The sequence below is a fragment of the Oncorhynchus gorbuscha genome, linkage group LG12, assembly GCF_021184085.1.
Source record: "Oncorhynchus gorbuscha isolate QuinsamMale2020 ecotype Even-year linkage group LG12, OgorEven_v1.0, whole genome shotgun sequence".
Classification (NCBI taxonomy): Eukaryota; Metazoa; Chordata; class Actinopteri; order Salmoniformes; family Salmonidae; genus Oncorhynchus; species Oncorhynchus gorbuscha.
Window position 1 is genome coordinate 2,482,536 of NC_060184.1, and position 16,508 is coordinate 2,499,043.

At 44.5% G+C, this 16,508-nt stretch overlaps 1 protein-coding gene across 1 annotated transcript in view; it reads right to left on the reverse strand.

Moving 5' to 3' along the window:
- The window catches only part of LOC123991477 (intersectin-2-like), a 137,106-nt gene that overhangs the window by 55,697 nt on the left and 64,901 nt on the right, over positions 1 to 16,508 (reverse strand). The window contains exons 17-19 of the mRNA XM_046293097.1: positions 16,244 to 16,383; positions 9,081 to 9,161; positions 2,401 to 2,540 (exon numbers count right to left, since the gene is read on the reverse strand). Of these exons, the coding sequence (XP_046149053.1) occupies positions 2,401 to 2,540; positions 9,081 to 9,161; positions 16,244 to 16,383 (361 nt within the window). The remainder of the gene's footprint in view (positions 1 to 2,400; positions 2,541 to 9,080; positions 9,162 to 16,243; positions 16,384 to 16,508) is intronic.

The following is a 16,508-nucleotide window of genomic DNA, read 5'->3' on the forward strand; positions in this document are numbered from 1 at the left end:
TACTTTGTTGAAGCACCTTTGGCAGCGATTACAGCCTCAGACCTTCTTGGGTATGATGCTACAAGCTTGGCACACCTGTATTTGTGGAGTTTCTCCCATTCTTCTCTGCAGATACTCTCAAGCTCTGTCAGGTTAGATGGGGAATGTTGCTGCTCAGATATTTTCAGGTCTCTCCAGAGATGTTCGATCGGGTTCAAGTCTGGGCTCTGGCTGGGCCACTCAAGGACATTCAGAGACTTGTCCTGCAACCACTCCTGCGTTGTCTTGGCTGTGTGCTTAGGGTCATTGTTCTGTTGGAAGGTGAACCTTTGCCCCAGTGTGAAGTCCTGAGCGCTCTGGAGCAGATTTTCATCAATGATCTCTCTGTACTTTGTTCTGTTTATCTTTGCCTCGATCCTAGTAAATGTTGCCACCACAGCTTCACTGTAGGAATGGCGCTGGCGCCAGATTTCCTCCAGACCCTTGGTCAAAGAGTTTAATCTTGGTTTCATCAGACAGAGTCTTTAGGTGCCTTTTGGCAAACTCCAAGCGGTCTGTCATGCTCCTTTTACTGAGGAGTATCTTCCGTCTGGCAACTCTACCATAAAGCCCTGATTGGTGGAGTGCTGCAGAGATGGTTGTCCTTCTGGAAGGTTTTCCCATTCCACAGAGGAACATTGGAGCTCTGTCAGAGTGACCATCGGGTTCTTGGTCACCTCCCTGACTAAGGCCTTTCTCCAGCGATTACTCAGTTTGGCCAGGAGGCCAGCTCCAGGAAAAGTCTTGGTGGTACAAAACTTCTTAAATTTAAGAATAATGGAGGCCACTTAGTTCTTGGGGACCTTCAATGCGCCAGAAATGTTTTGTTACCCTTCCTCAGATCTGTGACTCAACACAATCCTGTCTCAGAGCTCTACGAACAATTCGAACAATTCCTTTGACCTCATGGCTTGGTTTTTGCTCTGACATGCACTGTCAACTGTGTGACCTTAATTAGCTAGGTTTGTGCCTTTCCAAATCATGTCCAATCAATTCAATTTACCGCAGGTGAACTCCAAATCAAGTTGTAGAAACATCTCAAGGATGATCAATGGAAACAGGATGCACCTGAGCTCAATTCGAGTCCCATAGCAAAGGGTCTGAATACTTGTGGTAAATAAGGTATTTTTGCTTTTATGTTTAATACATTAATGTCATTATATTGTAGATTGATGAGGATTTTTTTTTTGTATTTATTCAATCCATTTTAGAATGAGGCTGTAACGTAACACAATGTGAAAAAGTCAAGGGGTCTGAATACTTTCCGAATGCCCTGTATTAGCTGTTCGCTAAACTCGCAATAACATCTGCATGTGACCAATAAAATTTGATTTGATATTGACTATGACAATACGGTGACAATGATGCAGGCTGTGTGTAGCGGTTATTTTATGAAGGTTCAGCTTGAATTTTTTTTTGTTGCCTGGTCACATACAGCTGATGTGCATTGAAGTCCACAAGCATTGCCCACAACCTTCAACAGAGAGAACATTTTTCAGACACTGAGTTGAACATTGCACTCCAAAACACCTTGATAATCTGCTCATGGTCCCAGTACCAGAGGCAGAAGAGCAACCCCACAGCACTATCGATCCTCCACCATTATTGATTGTAGGGAGGGTGTCCTTTTCCTTGAATGCTTAATTTGGTAAACAGACCCCACTGCTGAAGGAGACACTAGAAAGCTTTGGTAAACAGACTCCACTGCTGAAGGAGACACTAGAAAGCTTTGGTAAACAGACCCTCCTGCTGAAGGAGACACTAGAAAGCTTTGGTAAACAGACCCTCCTGCTGAAGGAGACACTAGAAAGCTTTGGTAAACAGACTCCACTGCTGAAGGAGACACTAGAAAGCTTTGGTAAACAGACCCCACTGCTGAAGGAGACACTAGAAAGCTTTTTGGTAAACAGACCCCACTGCTGAAGGAGACACTAGAAAGCTTTGGTAAACAGACCCCACTGCTGAAGGAGACACTGGAAAGCTTTGGTAAACAGACCCCACTGCTGAAGGAGACACTAGAAAGCTTTGATCGAACTTGAACTCAAAAACACATCTATCTAAATCCCGGGGAAAATATTTTGTAGACCCAAATACAGATCAGTGCTGTGTTTACGGATGGGGCGGCAGGTAGCCTAGTGGTTAGAGCGTTGCACTAGTAACCGAAAGGTTGCAAGATCAAATCCCCGAGCTGACAAGGTAAAAATCTGTCATTCTGCCCCTGAACAAGACAGTTAACCCACTGTTCCTAGGCCGTCATTGAAAATAATAATTTGTTCTTAACTGACTTGCCTAGTTAAATAAAGGTTAAATAAAAAAATAACGACCAAATGTAGAACTATACAACGGTCAGTATATTGGACGTTTAGTGTGTCTTTGACTCACCTGGCAGCCTCTTCATCCCCCCTCCTCTTTCTCTGTCTTTCCTCCTCTCTCCCTCTCTCCATCTCTCTCAGTTTCAGCTCCTTGACCCGGCAGAGGTCCTCCAGAACAGCCTGCTGCTTCCCCTGCCGCTCCCTCAGGTCCTAACATAATCACATAACCATAACCATCACATAACCACAACATCACATAACCAACACACAACTATAACCATCACATAACCATAACCACAACATCACATAACCATCACATAACCATCACATAACCACAACGTCACATAACCACAACATCACATAACCACATAATCACATAACCAACACACAACTATAACCATCACATAACCACAACATCACATCACCACAACATCACATAACCACATAATCACATAACCAACACACAACTATAACCATCACATAACCACAACATCACATCACCACCACATCACACAACTATAACCATCACACAACCACAACATCACATAACCATCACACAACTATAACCATCACATAACCACAACATCACATCACCACAACATCACATAACCACAACATCACATAACCACAACATTACATAACCATCACACAACTATAACCATCACATAACCACAACATCACATAACCATCACACAACTATAACCATCACATAACCACAACATCACATAACCACAACATCACATAACCACAACATCACATAACCATCACATAACCATCACATAACCACAACATCACATAACCACAACATCACATAACCACAACATCACATAACCACAACATCACATAACCATCACACAACTATAACCATCACACAACCACAACAACACATAACCATCACATAACCACAACATCACATAACCATCACATAACCACAACAACACATAACCATCACACAAATATAACCATCACATAACCACAACATCACATAACCATCACACAAATATAACCATCACATAACCACAACATCACATAACCATCACACAACTATAACCATCACACAACTATAACCATCACATAACCACAACATCACATAACCATCAAACAACTATAACCATCACATAACCACAACATCACATAACCACAACATCACATAACCACAACATCACATAACCAACACACAACTATAACCATCACACAACCACAACATCACATAACCATCACACAACTATAACCATCACATAACCACAACATCACATAACCACAACAACACATAACCATCACACAAATATAACCATCACATAACCATCACATAACCACAACATCACATAACCAACACACAACTATAACCATCACATAACCACAACATCACATAACCAACACACAACTATAACCATCACATAACCACAACATCACATCACCACAACATCACACAACTATAACCATCACACAACCACAACATTACATAACCATCACACAACTATAACCATCACACAACCACAACATCACATAACCATCACACAACTATAACCATCACATAACCACAACATCACATCACCACAACATCACATAACCACAACATCACATAACCACAACATTACATAACCATCACACAACTATAACCATCACATAACCACAACATCACATAACCATCACACAACTATAACCATCACATAACCACAACATAACATAACCACAACATCACATAACCACAACATCACATAACCACAACATCACATAACCATCACATAACCATCACATAACCACAACATCACATAACCACAACATCACATAACCATCACATAACCACAACATCACATAACCATCACACAACTATAACCATCACACAACCACAACAACACATAACCATCACATAACCACAACATCACATAACCATCACATAACCACAACAACACATAACCATCACACAAATATAACCATCACATAACCACAACATCACATAACCATCACACAAATATAACCATCACATAACCACAACATCACATAACCATCACACAACTATAACCATCACACAACTATAACCATCACATAACCACAACATCACATAACCATCACACAACTATAACCATCACATAACCACAACATCACATAACCACAACATCACATAACCACAACATCACATAACCAACACACAACTATAACCATCACACAACCACAACATCACATAACCATCACACAACTATAACCATCACATAACCACAACATCACATAACCACAACAACACATAACCATCACACAAATATAACCATCACATAACCATCACATAACCACAACATCACATAACCATCACATAACCACAACATCACATAACCACAACAACACATAACCACAACATCACATAACCATCACATAACCACAACATCACATAACCATCACACAACTATAACCATCACATAACCACAACATCACATAACCATCACACAACTATAGCCATCACGTAACCACAACAACACATAACCACAACAACACATAACCATCACACAAATATAACCATCACATAACCACAACATCACATAACCATCACACAAATATAACCATCACATAACCACAACATCACATAACCATCACACAACTATAACCATCACACAAATATAACCATCACATAACCATCACATAACCACAACATCACATAACCATCACATAACCACAACATCACATAACCACAACATCACATAACCACAACATCACATAACCATCACATAACCACAACATCACATAACCATCACACAACTATAACCATCACATAACCACAACATCACATAACCATCACACAACTATAACCATCACGTAACCACAACAACACATAACCACAACAACACATAACCATCACACAAATATAACCATCACATAACCACAACATCACATAACCATCACACAAATATAACCATCACATAACCACAACATCACATAACCATCACACAACTATAACCATCACACAACTATAACCATCACATAACCACAACATCACATAACCATCACACAACCAAAACATCACATAACCATCACACAACTATAACCATCACATAACCACACCATCACATAACCACAACATCACATAACCATCACACAACTATAACATCACACAACCACAACATTTAGATTTTAGTCATTTAGCAGACGCTCTCATTGAGAGCGATTTACAGTAGTGATTACGAACATGTTCATACTTGTCCCCCGTGGGAATTGAGCCCACTGCCCTGGGGTTGCTAAGCTACACGGGGGACAACACAACCACCATACAAACACAACCACAACCACATACAAACACAACCACAACCACATACAAACACAAGCACAACTCAACCATAACACAACCACCATACAAACACAACCACAACACAACCATAACACAACACACCACAACCATAACATATCCACAACCCAAACACAACACAACCACAACACAACCACAACACAACCATAACATATCCACAACCCAAACACAACACAAAACACAACAATCATGCAAACACAACCACAACACAACCATCATACAACCACAACACAACCATCATACAACCACAACACAACCATCATACAACCACAACACAACCATCATACAACCACAGCACAACCATCATACAACCACAACACAACCATCATACAACCACAACACAACCATCATACAACCACAACACAACCATCACACAACTATAACCATCACACAACTATAACCATCACATAACCACAACATCACATAACCATCACACAACTATAACCATCACATAACCACAACATCACATAACCACAACATCACATAACCACAACATCACATAACCAACACACAACTATAACCATCACACAACCACAACATCACATAACCATCACACAACTATAACCATCACATAACCACAACATCACATAACCACAACAACACATAACCATCACACAAATATAACCATCACATAACCATCACATAACCACAACATCACATAACCAACACACAACTATAACCATCACATAACCACAACATCACATAACCAACACACAACTATAACCATCACATAACCACAACATCACATCACCACAACATCACACAACTATAACCATCACACAACCACAACATTACATAACCATCACACAACTATAACCATCACACAACCACAACATCACATAACCATCACACAACTATAACCATCACATAACCACAACATCACATCACCACAACATCACATAACCACATCATCACATAACCACAACATTACATAACCATCACACAACTATAACCATCACATAACCACAACATCACATAACCATCACACAACTATAACCATCACATAACCACAACATAACATAACCACAACATCACATAACCACAACATCACATAACCACAACATCACATAACCATCACATAACCATCACATAACCATCACATAACCACAACATCACATAACCACAACATCACATAACCACAACATCACATAACCATCACATAACCACAACATCACATAACCATCACACAACTATAACCATCACACAACCACAACAACACATAACCATCACATAACCACAACATCACATAACCATCACATAACCACAACAACACATAACCATCACACAAATATAACCATCACATAACCACAACATCACATAACCATCACACAAATATAACCATCACATAACCACAACATCACATAACCATCACACAACTATAACCATCACACAACTATAACCATCACATAACCACAACATCACATAACCATCACACAACTATAACCATCACATAACCACAACATCACATAACCACAACATCACATAACCACAACATCACATAACCAACACACAACTATAACCATCACACAACCACAACATCACATAACCATCACACAACTATAACCATCACATAACCACAACATCACATAACCACAACAACACATAACCATCACACAAATATAACCATCACATAACCATCACATAACCACAACATCACATAACCATCACATAACCACAACATCACATAACCACAACAACACATAACCACAACATCACATAACCATCACATAACCACAACATCACATAACCATCACACAACTATAACCATCACATAACCACAACATCACATAACCATCACACAACTATAACCATCACGTAACCACAACAACACATAACCACAACAACACATAACCATCACACAAATATAACCATCACATAACCACAACATCACATAACCATCACACAAATATAACCATCACATAACCACAACATCACATAACCATCACACAACTATAACCATCACACAAATATAACCATCACATAACCATCACATAACCACAACATCACATAACCATCACATAACCACAACATCACATAACCACAACATCACATAACCACAACATCACATAACCATCACATAACCACAACATCACATAATCCATAACCATCACACAACTATAACCATCACATAACCACAACATCACATAACCATCACACAACTATAACCATCACGTAACCACAACAACACATAACCACAACAACACATAACCATCACACAAATATAACCATCACATAACCACAACATCACATAACCATCACACAAATATAACCATCACATAACCACAACATCACATAACCATCACACAACTATAACCATCACACAACTATAACCATCACATAACCACAACATCACATAACCATCACACAACCAAAACATCACATAACCATCACACAACTATAACCATCACATAACCACACCATCACATAACCACAACATCACATAACCATCACATAACCACAACATCACATAACCACAACATCACATAACCATCACACAACTATAACATCACACAACCACAACATTTAGATTTTAGTCATTTAGCAGACGCTCTCATTGAGAGCGATTTACAGTAGTGATTACGAACATGTTCATACTTGTCCCCCGTGGGAATTGAGCCCACTGCCCTGGGGTTGCTAAGCTACACGGGGGACAACACAACCACCATACAAACACAACCACAACCACATACAAACACAACCACAACCACATACAAACACAAGCACAACTCAACCATAACACAACCACCATACAAACACAACCACAACACAACCATAACACAACACACCACAACCATAACATATCCACAACCCAAACACAACACAACCACAACACAACCATAACATATCCACAACCCAAACACAACACAAAACACAACCACAACACAACAATCATGCAAACACAACCACAACACAACCATCATACAACCACAACACAACCATCATACAACCACAACACAACCATCATACAACCACAACACAACCATCATACAACCACAGCACAACCATCATACAACCACAACACAACCATCATACAACCACAACACAACCATCATACAACCACAACACAACCATCATACAACCACAACACAACCATCATACAACCACAACACAACCATCATACAACCACAACACAACCATCATACAACCACAACACAACCATCATACAACCACAACACAACCATCATACAACCACAACACAACCATCATACAACCACAACACAACCATCATACAACCACAACACAACCATCATACAACCACAACACAACCACCGGTGTGTATTATAACTCATCATGGAAATGAAATGTAAACAAAACCTAAGCAAAGTATTCATCAGTAATACGATCACTATGAGGGACTGATATAATAGTGAAGAAAAGCAAGGGAAAAGAAGGGGAGTTGATAAACTAATGATAAACAGAAATATGCAGATGGAGGGACAGACGGAAAGAAGAATAACCTTGATAAGGAGGAAGAGTTGACTGAGACAGCCCAGCAGCGAGAGAAGAGACTGTAGAACACAGTCATCCATATCGACTGACTAGGGAGGAGGGAGGGAGAGAGGAGAGAGGGGAGACGGAGGGAGGGAAGAGAGAGAGGGAGGGGCAAGAGGGAGGGAAGAGAGACGGAGGGAGGGAGGGGAGAGGGAGACGGAGGGAGGGAGGGGATACGGAAGGGGAGGGGAGAGAGAGGGATGGGAGAGAGAGACGGAGGGAGGGAGGGGAGAGAGAGAGGTAGGGGAGACGGAGGGAGGGAAGAGAGAGAGGGAGGGGCGAGAGGGAGGGAGAGAGAGAGACGGAGGGAGGGAGGGGAGAGGGAGACGGAGGGAGGGGATACGGAAGGGGAGGGAAGAGAGAGGGATGGGAGAGAGAGACGGAGGGAGGGAGGGGAGAGAGAGAGGTAGGGGAGACGGAGGGAGAGGGGAGAGAGAGGGAAACGGAGGGGAGGGGAGAGAGAGAGAGAGAGGGAGGAGAGCCGAGGGAGAGGGGAGAGAGAGGGAAGGGAGACGGAGGGAGAGGGGAGAGGGAGGGGAGATGAGGGAGAGGGGAGAGAGAAGAAAAAAAGGAGGGAGGGGGAGAGGGAAAGAGGGAGGGGGAGAGAGAAGAAAAAGGAGGGAGGGGAGAGGGAGAGAGGGAGGGGAGAGAGAAGAAAAAAGGAGGGAGGGGAGAGGGAGGGGAGAGGGAAAGAGGGAGGGGGAGAGAGAAGAAAAAAAGGAGGGAGGGGAGAGGGAGGGAGGGGGGGAGGGGAGATGAGGGAGAGGGAGGGAAACGGAGGGGGAGGGAGAGAGAGAGAGAGAGAGAGGGAGGAGAGATGAGGGAGAGGGGAGAGAGAGGGAGGAGAAATGAGGGAGAGGGGAGAGAGAAGGAAAAGGGAGGGAGGGAGAGGGAGAGAGGGAGGGAGGGGAAGGGAGGGAGGGGAGACGAGTTATGGGGAGGGAGGAGGGAGGGGAGGGAGGGGGAGGGGAGAGAGAGGGAGGGGAGATGAGGGAGAGGGGAGAGAGAGGGAGGGAGGGGGAGGGAGGGAGGGGAGACGAGGGAGAGGGAGGGAAACGGAGGGGAGGGGAGAGAGAGAGGGAGGGGAGAGAGAGAGAGCGAGGAGAGATGAGGGAGAGGGGAGAGAGAGGGAGGGGAGATGAGGGAGAGGGGAGAGAGAAGAAAAAGGGAGAGAGGGAGAGGGAGAGAGGGAGGGATGGAGGGGAGATGAGGGAGAGGGGAGAGAGAGGGAGGGGAGATGAGGGAGAGAGAAGGAGATGGAGAGAGGGGAGAAAGAGGGAGGGAGGGAGGGGAGACAAGAGAGGTAGAGGGAGGGGAGATGAGGGGAGACGAGGGAGAGGGGAGAGAGGGGAAACGAAGGAGGGAGGGGATGAGGGAGAAAGAGGAGACGGAGGGAGGGAGGGGAGTCGGAGGGAGGGAGAGGGAGGGAGTCGGAGGGGGGAGAGAGAGGGGGAGACGGAGGGGAGAGGGTGGGGAGACGGAGGGAGGGTAGAGAGGGAGGGGAGACGGAGGGAGGGTAGAGAGGGAGAGGAGAGAGTGATGGAGGGAGGGGACAGAGAGGGAGGAAAGAGGAATTGGAGGGAGGGACGGAAAGGATGGGTCGAAAGAAAGAAGAGGGAGAAAGAGAACAGTTAAAGGAATCCACAGGCATCAAAATAAAGGAAGGAAGGAAGGAAGGAAGGCAGGAAGGAAGAAGCATGTTTTTTCACTAGTTATTATTAGGATCATATTCTGAGGACAATACAAAGGAGATGTTTTTTTCTTCTTCGTGTTTTCGTCTGTTGACGGAAAAGATCTTGGTTCCATCAATGATCTGACGGATCACTTGGCGGTCATCTTGGTGATTGTCTTGGTAACCAGTTGGGTGGTGCTGTGGTCCTCTCCATCCAACAGTCTCCTGTACTCTGAGATCTCCGTCTCCAGGCGGGTCTTAAGGTCTAGCAGACCGTCATAGTCCTGCTTGGGCGATGGTGCCATGGAGCTGGGAGAGCTGGTCCTTCAGACTGGTCATCGTGCTCTGGAGCCCCGCCGGGCCCATCTGTGCAGAGTAGCGGTTCTGGATGTCTGTCAGGTTGGGTGCACTCCAGACAATAGTGTGTGATTGCAATTTGGGGTATTTCTGCATGTGGGCATTCCTCTATCTGCAGTGCCCGAGAGGAGTGGGGGCGAGGTACACGGTCTACTGGTGTCCTAGCTATATTTAGCTACTTATCTCCTCCCACCTAATATTTACGTAATGTCTTTGTTTGTCGTCTCTCTATTGAACCAATCAACCCTTCTATGGGGACGGGGATTTGTAGTTCACCCTTCGGTGTCAGGCTCGGCTTCGGTGTAAGGCTCGGCTTCGGTGTAAGGCTCGGCTTCGGTGTAAGGCTCGGCTTCGGTGTCAGGCTCGGCTTCGGTGTCAGGCTCGGCTTCGGTGTCAGGCTCGGCTTCGGTGTAAGGCTCGGCTTCGGTGTAAGGCTCGGCTTCGGTGTAAGGCTCGGCTTCGGTGTAAGGCTCGGCTTCGGTGTCAGGCTCGGCTTCGGTGTAAGGCTCGGCTTCGGTGTCAGGCTCGGCTTCGGTGTAAGGCTCGGCTTCAGTGTAAGGCTCGGCTTCGGTGTCAGGCTCGGCTTCGGTGTCAGGCTCGGCTTCGGTGTCAGGCTCGGCTTCGGTGTAAGGCTCGGCTTCGGTGTCAGGCTCGGCTTCGGTGTCAGGCTCGGCTTCGGTGTCAGTCTCGGCTTCGGTGTCAGGCTCGGCTTCGGTGTAAGGCTCGGCTTCGGTGTTAGGCTCGGCTTCGGTGTCAGGCTCGGCTTCGGTGTCAGGCTCGGCTTCGGTGTCAGGCTCGGCTTCGGTGTCTGGCTTGGCTTGTCCACCAGAGGTCACAATGTCCTTCTTAGTTGTAGAGCTTCTCTGGTAGTGGAGGTGTTCAGATACTCAAATTCACCAGTGATTGTCTGAGATGCGATTTCTTCCTTCCCACCTTGTGTCTTTAGTCAAAGTTCTAGGACCACTTTTCCATGGCGTAGCTGCAGACTGAATCGTTCTGGTCTCGTAGTGGAGGTTATCTTCTCACCTCGTGTTGAGTCACTTTACACGCCAGTAGCAATCCGTTAATGTACTGGACTTACCATTTTCAGCACTGAAGCCACCACTCCACACTTTCTGACCTGATATTATTAATTCTTAGCGAGTCCTTTTAAGCACTCTGGTCGGAAAGGCAGTTCCATCACACTGACATGCTCGTCTGAGCTCATTAGGGGCTTAGTTAATGTGCAACAGACACGAAAAATCATCATCTCATTAGAAAACTGAAATCACATTCATATCTTAACACAAATAGTTTCATTGTTCTTCATATCGTATTAACATCCTAGTGGATGGAAACTTGACAGCTAGAACGTGTTTTCTTCCTAAGTTACAGTATTTTCGTTACACCGTTTTTAATGACATCACAAAATGAAAAGCAATATGACAGGATTATTCTTTAGATCCCCACGGACCATTCTTAACCTAACCCTTACCTTATCTATTAAATATTGTCCTCATATTCACTGTCTTCAGAAAAAGGTTTTGGCGGCAAGAGTATCTCTCTACACACAGCACAAGAAAGACCATTTTGGGGCACACAATCTATGACCGGGTCTTAAGGTGTCAAAACCGGCACAACTCCCCACTCTCCTCTCCTGTAGGTCTGTCAGCCATGTTCCAAGCTGGTCTGGCTATCTGTCAGCCATGTTCCAAGCTGGTCTGGCTATCTGTCAGCCATGTTCCAAGCTGGTCTGGCTATCTGTCAGCCATGTTCCTTCCAGCTGGTCTGTCTATCGGTCAGCCATGTTCCAAGCTGGTCTGGCACATTTGATCCTCACCCAGGAGAGAGTCATGCACCCTGATGGTATTGTTGATCTAGACAGGCTGACTATAACATGACCCTGATGGTATTGTTGATCTAGACAGGCTGACTATAACATGACCCTGATGGTATTGTTGATCTAGACAGGCTGACTATAACATGACCCTGATGGTATTGTTGATATAGACAGGCTGACCATAACATGACCCTGTTGGTATTGTTGATCTAGACAGGCTGACTATAACATGACCCTGTTGGTATTGTTGATCTAGACAGGCTGACTATAACATGACCCTGTTGGTATTGTTGATCTAGACAGGCTGACCATAACATGACCCTGTTGGTATTGTTGATCTAGACAGGCTGACTATAACATGACCCTGATGGTATTGTTGATCTAGACAGGCTGACTATAACATGACCCTGTTGGTATTGTCACCAATTTGTAAGTCGCTCTGGATAAGAGCGTCTGCTAAATGACTTAAATGTAAATGTTGATCTAGACAGGCTGACTATAACATGACCCTGATGGTATTGTTGATCTAGACAGGCTGACCATAACATGACCCTGTTGGTATTGTTGATCTAGACAGGCTGACTATAACATGACCCTGATGGTATTGTTGATCTAGACAGGCTGACTATAACATGACCCTGTTGGTATTGTTGATCTAGACAGGCTGACTATAACATGACCCTGTTGGTATTGTTGATCTAGACAGGCTGACTATAACATGACCCTGTTGGTATTGTTGATCTAGACAGGCTGACTATAACATGACCCTGATGGTATTGTTGATCTAGACAGGCTGACTATAACATGACCCTGATGGTATTGTTGATCTAGACAGGCTGACTATAACATGACCCTGTTGGTATTGTTGATCTAGACAGGCTGACTATAACATGACCCTGATGGTATTGTTGATCTAGGGATAAAGTAATAATCATGATCAAAGATCAGATCATGCCCCATTTGTGACCCGTTTCAGGAAACTAGGTGGCAGGTAGCCTAGTGGTTAGAGTGTAGATGCGGCAGGTAACCTAGTGGTTAGAGTGTAGAGGTGGCAGATAGCCTAGTGGTTAGAGTGTAGAGGCGGCAGGTAGCCTAGTGGTTAGAATGTAGAGGAGGCAGGTAGCCTAGTGGTTAGAGTGTAAAGGAGGCAGGTAGCCTAGTGGTTAGAGTGTAGAGGAGGCAGGTAGACTAGTGGTTAGAGTGTAGAGGAGGCAGGTAGTCTAGTGGTTAGAGTGTAGAGGAGGCAGGTAGCCTAGTGGTTAGAGTGTAAAGGAGGCAGGTAGCCTAGTGGTTAGAGTGTAGAGGCGGCAGGTAGTCTAGTGGTTAGAATGTAGAAGAGGCAGGTAGCCTAGTGGTTAGAGTGTAAAGGAGGCAGGTAGCCTAGTGGTTAGAGTGTAGGGGCGGCATGTAGCCTAGTGCTTAGAGCTGTGGGCCAGTAACCAAAAGGTTGCTGGATCAAATCCCCGAGCTAACAAGGTACATATCTGTCGTTCGGCCCCTGAACAAGGCAGTTAACCCACTGTTCCCTAGTAGGCCGTCATTGTAAATAAGAATGTGTTCTTAACTGACTAATTTAACTAGTTAAATAAAGGTTAAATAAAATGGATAAATAAAGTTGTTTTTTGGGGGTGGGGGGGGCAGAAATGCCTTCTGGAACATGTGACATTTAATGTGCCTTAATAACAGACTTGCCATCTGTTAATATGAAAAAATGGTTAAATTATGAGCCTTGTTGGTTAAGCCACATAAAAAGTTAGCAACCTTCCCACAAGCCATGACTGGCTGAGATAATGAGTGGGCTGGATATGCAGAGAGATGAGTTTGGATTGGTCTGCCATATAGAAGGCTTCTGTATCGTGTAGTGGAGCTGCATAAGGGTTGCTCTCCACTTTCTGGAGGATCAAGTTATGAAATCAGTGGAATTAGAGTATGATAGCTAAAGAGATGGAGAAAACACCTGTCTCCGGATTACATCTTCAAACTAAGGGCAGCAGTGGCATGGCATTCATGACAGGGAGATGTGTCCATCATGCATGATGATGTATTTGGGTAAGATAGTCTAGTATTAGCTAGCTACATTTTCAGATATTACACATTTCCAATTTTGACAGAAAGTGGTTTCATTTCAACCTAAAATGTACTGTTAGCTAGCTAGCTAGCTAATGTTAGCTGGCTGTCTCCCTAACTAACGTTAGCTGGCTGTCTCCCTAGCTAACGTTAGCTGGCTGTCTCCCTAGCTAACGTTAGCTGGCTGTCTCCCTAGCTAACGTTAGCTGGCTGTCTCCCTAGCTAACGTTAGCTGGCTGTCTCCCTAGCTAACGTTAGCTGGCTGGCTCCCTAGCTAACGTTAGCTGGCTGGCTCCCTAGCTAGCGTTAGCTGGCTGGCTCCCTAGCTAACGTTACGTGTTTGACGTTATTATTCATATCCCAGAACCGTTTGCTTTGCTAGGTAGAGCCTAATCTTAGCTAGCTCCCAGCAGATTCATGCAGTGTAGTGGCTCGTTAGCTAACATGACGTGTGTGATCTTACACACCGTTTACCTTGCTAGGGTCATTGTTGACCAAGCTAGGTTCATTGTTTAAGCTAAAGTGTACAACACCCGTTGAATATGGTCGGTGTCTCTAGTGGTCTGTCCAGGTTTTAGCTTGTCTCTAGTGGTCTGTCCAGGTTTTAGCTTGTCTCCAGTGGTCTGTCCAGGTTTTAGCTTGTCTCTAGTGGTCTGTACATTGATGTCTTGCTGGTAGTGGTCTGTAGGGGTCTGTACTGGTCTGTACTGGTCTATAGTGGTTTATACTGGAATGTACTAGTCTGTAGTGGTCTGTAGCGGTCTGTAGCGGTCTGTAGCGGTATGTAGCGGTATGTAGTGGTCTGTAGTTGTATGTACTAGTCTGTAGTGGTCTGTAGTGGTATGTACTAGTCTGTAGTGGTCTGTAGTGGTATGTACTAGTCTGTAGTGGTCTGTAGTGGTCTGTAGCGGTCTGTAGCGGTATGTAGTGGTCTGTAGTTGTATGTACTAGTCTGTAGTGGTCTGTAGTGGTATGTACTAGTCTGTAGTGGTCTGTAGCGGTATGTAGTGGTATGTAGTGGTCTGTAGTTGTATGTACTGGTCTGTAGTGGTCTGTAGTGGTATGTACTAGTCTGTAGTGGTCTGTAGTGGTATGTAGCGGTATGTAGTGGTCTGTAGTTGTATGTACTAGTCTGTAGTGGTCTGTAGTTGTATGTACTAGTCTGTAGTGGTCTGTAGTGGTATGTACTAGTCTGTAGTGGTCTGTAGTGGTACCTTGAGGTCTTGCTGGTAGTGGTCCATCATGGCCAGCTTGTCGGTTGTCTCTCTCTCCAGAGTGTCTAATTGGTCCTTCAGCCTCCGACAGACCACGCCCTTCTCCGCAACGCTGCCACCTACAGAGGTCATTGCCACAACTACCAACACAGGTCAGAAGTCATGGAGATCAGCACAGAGTTCAAGGTTGAGAGAATGTTGAGAGCAGTGTGTGTGTGTGTGTGTGTGTGTGTGTGTGTGTGTGTGTGTGTGTGTGTGTGTGTGT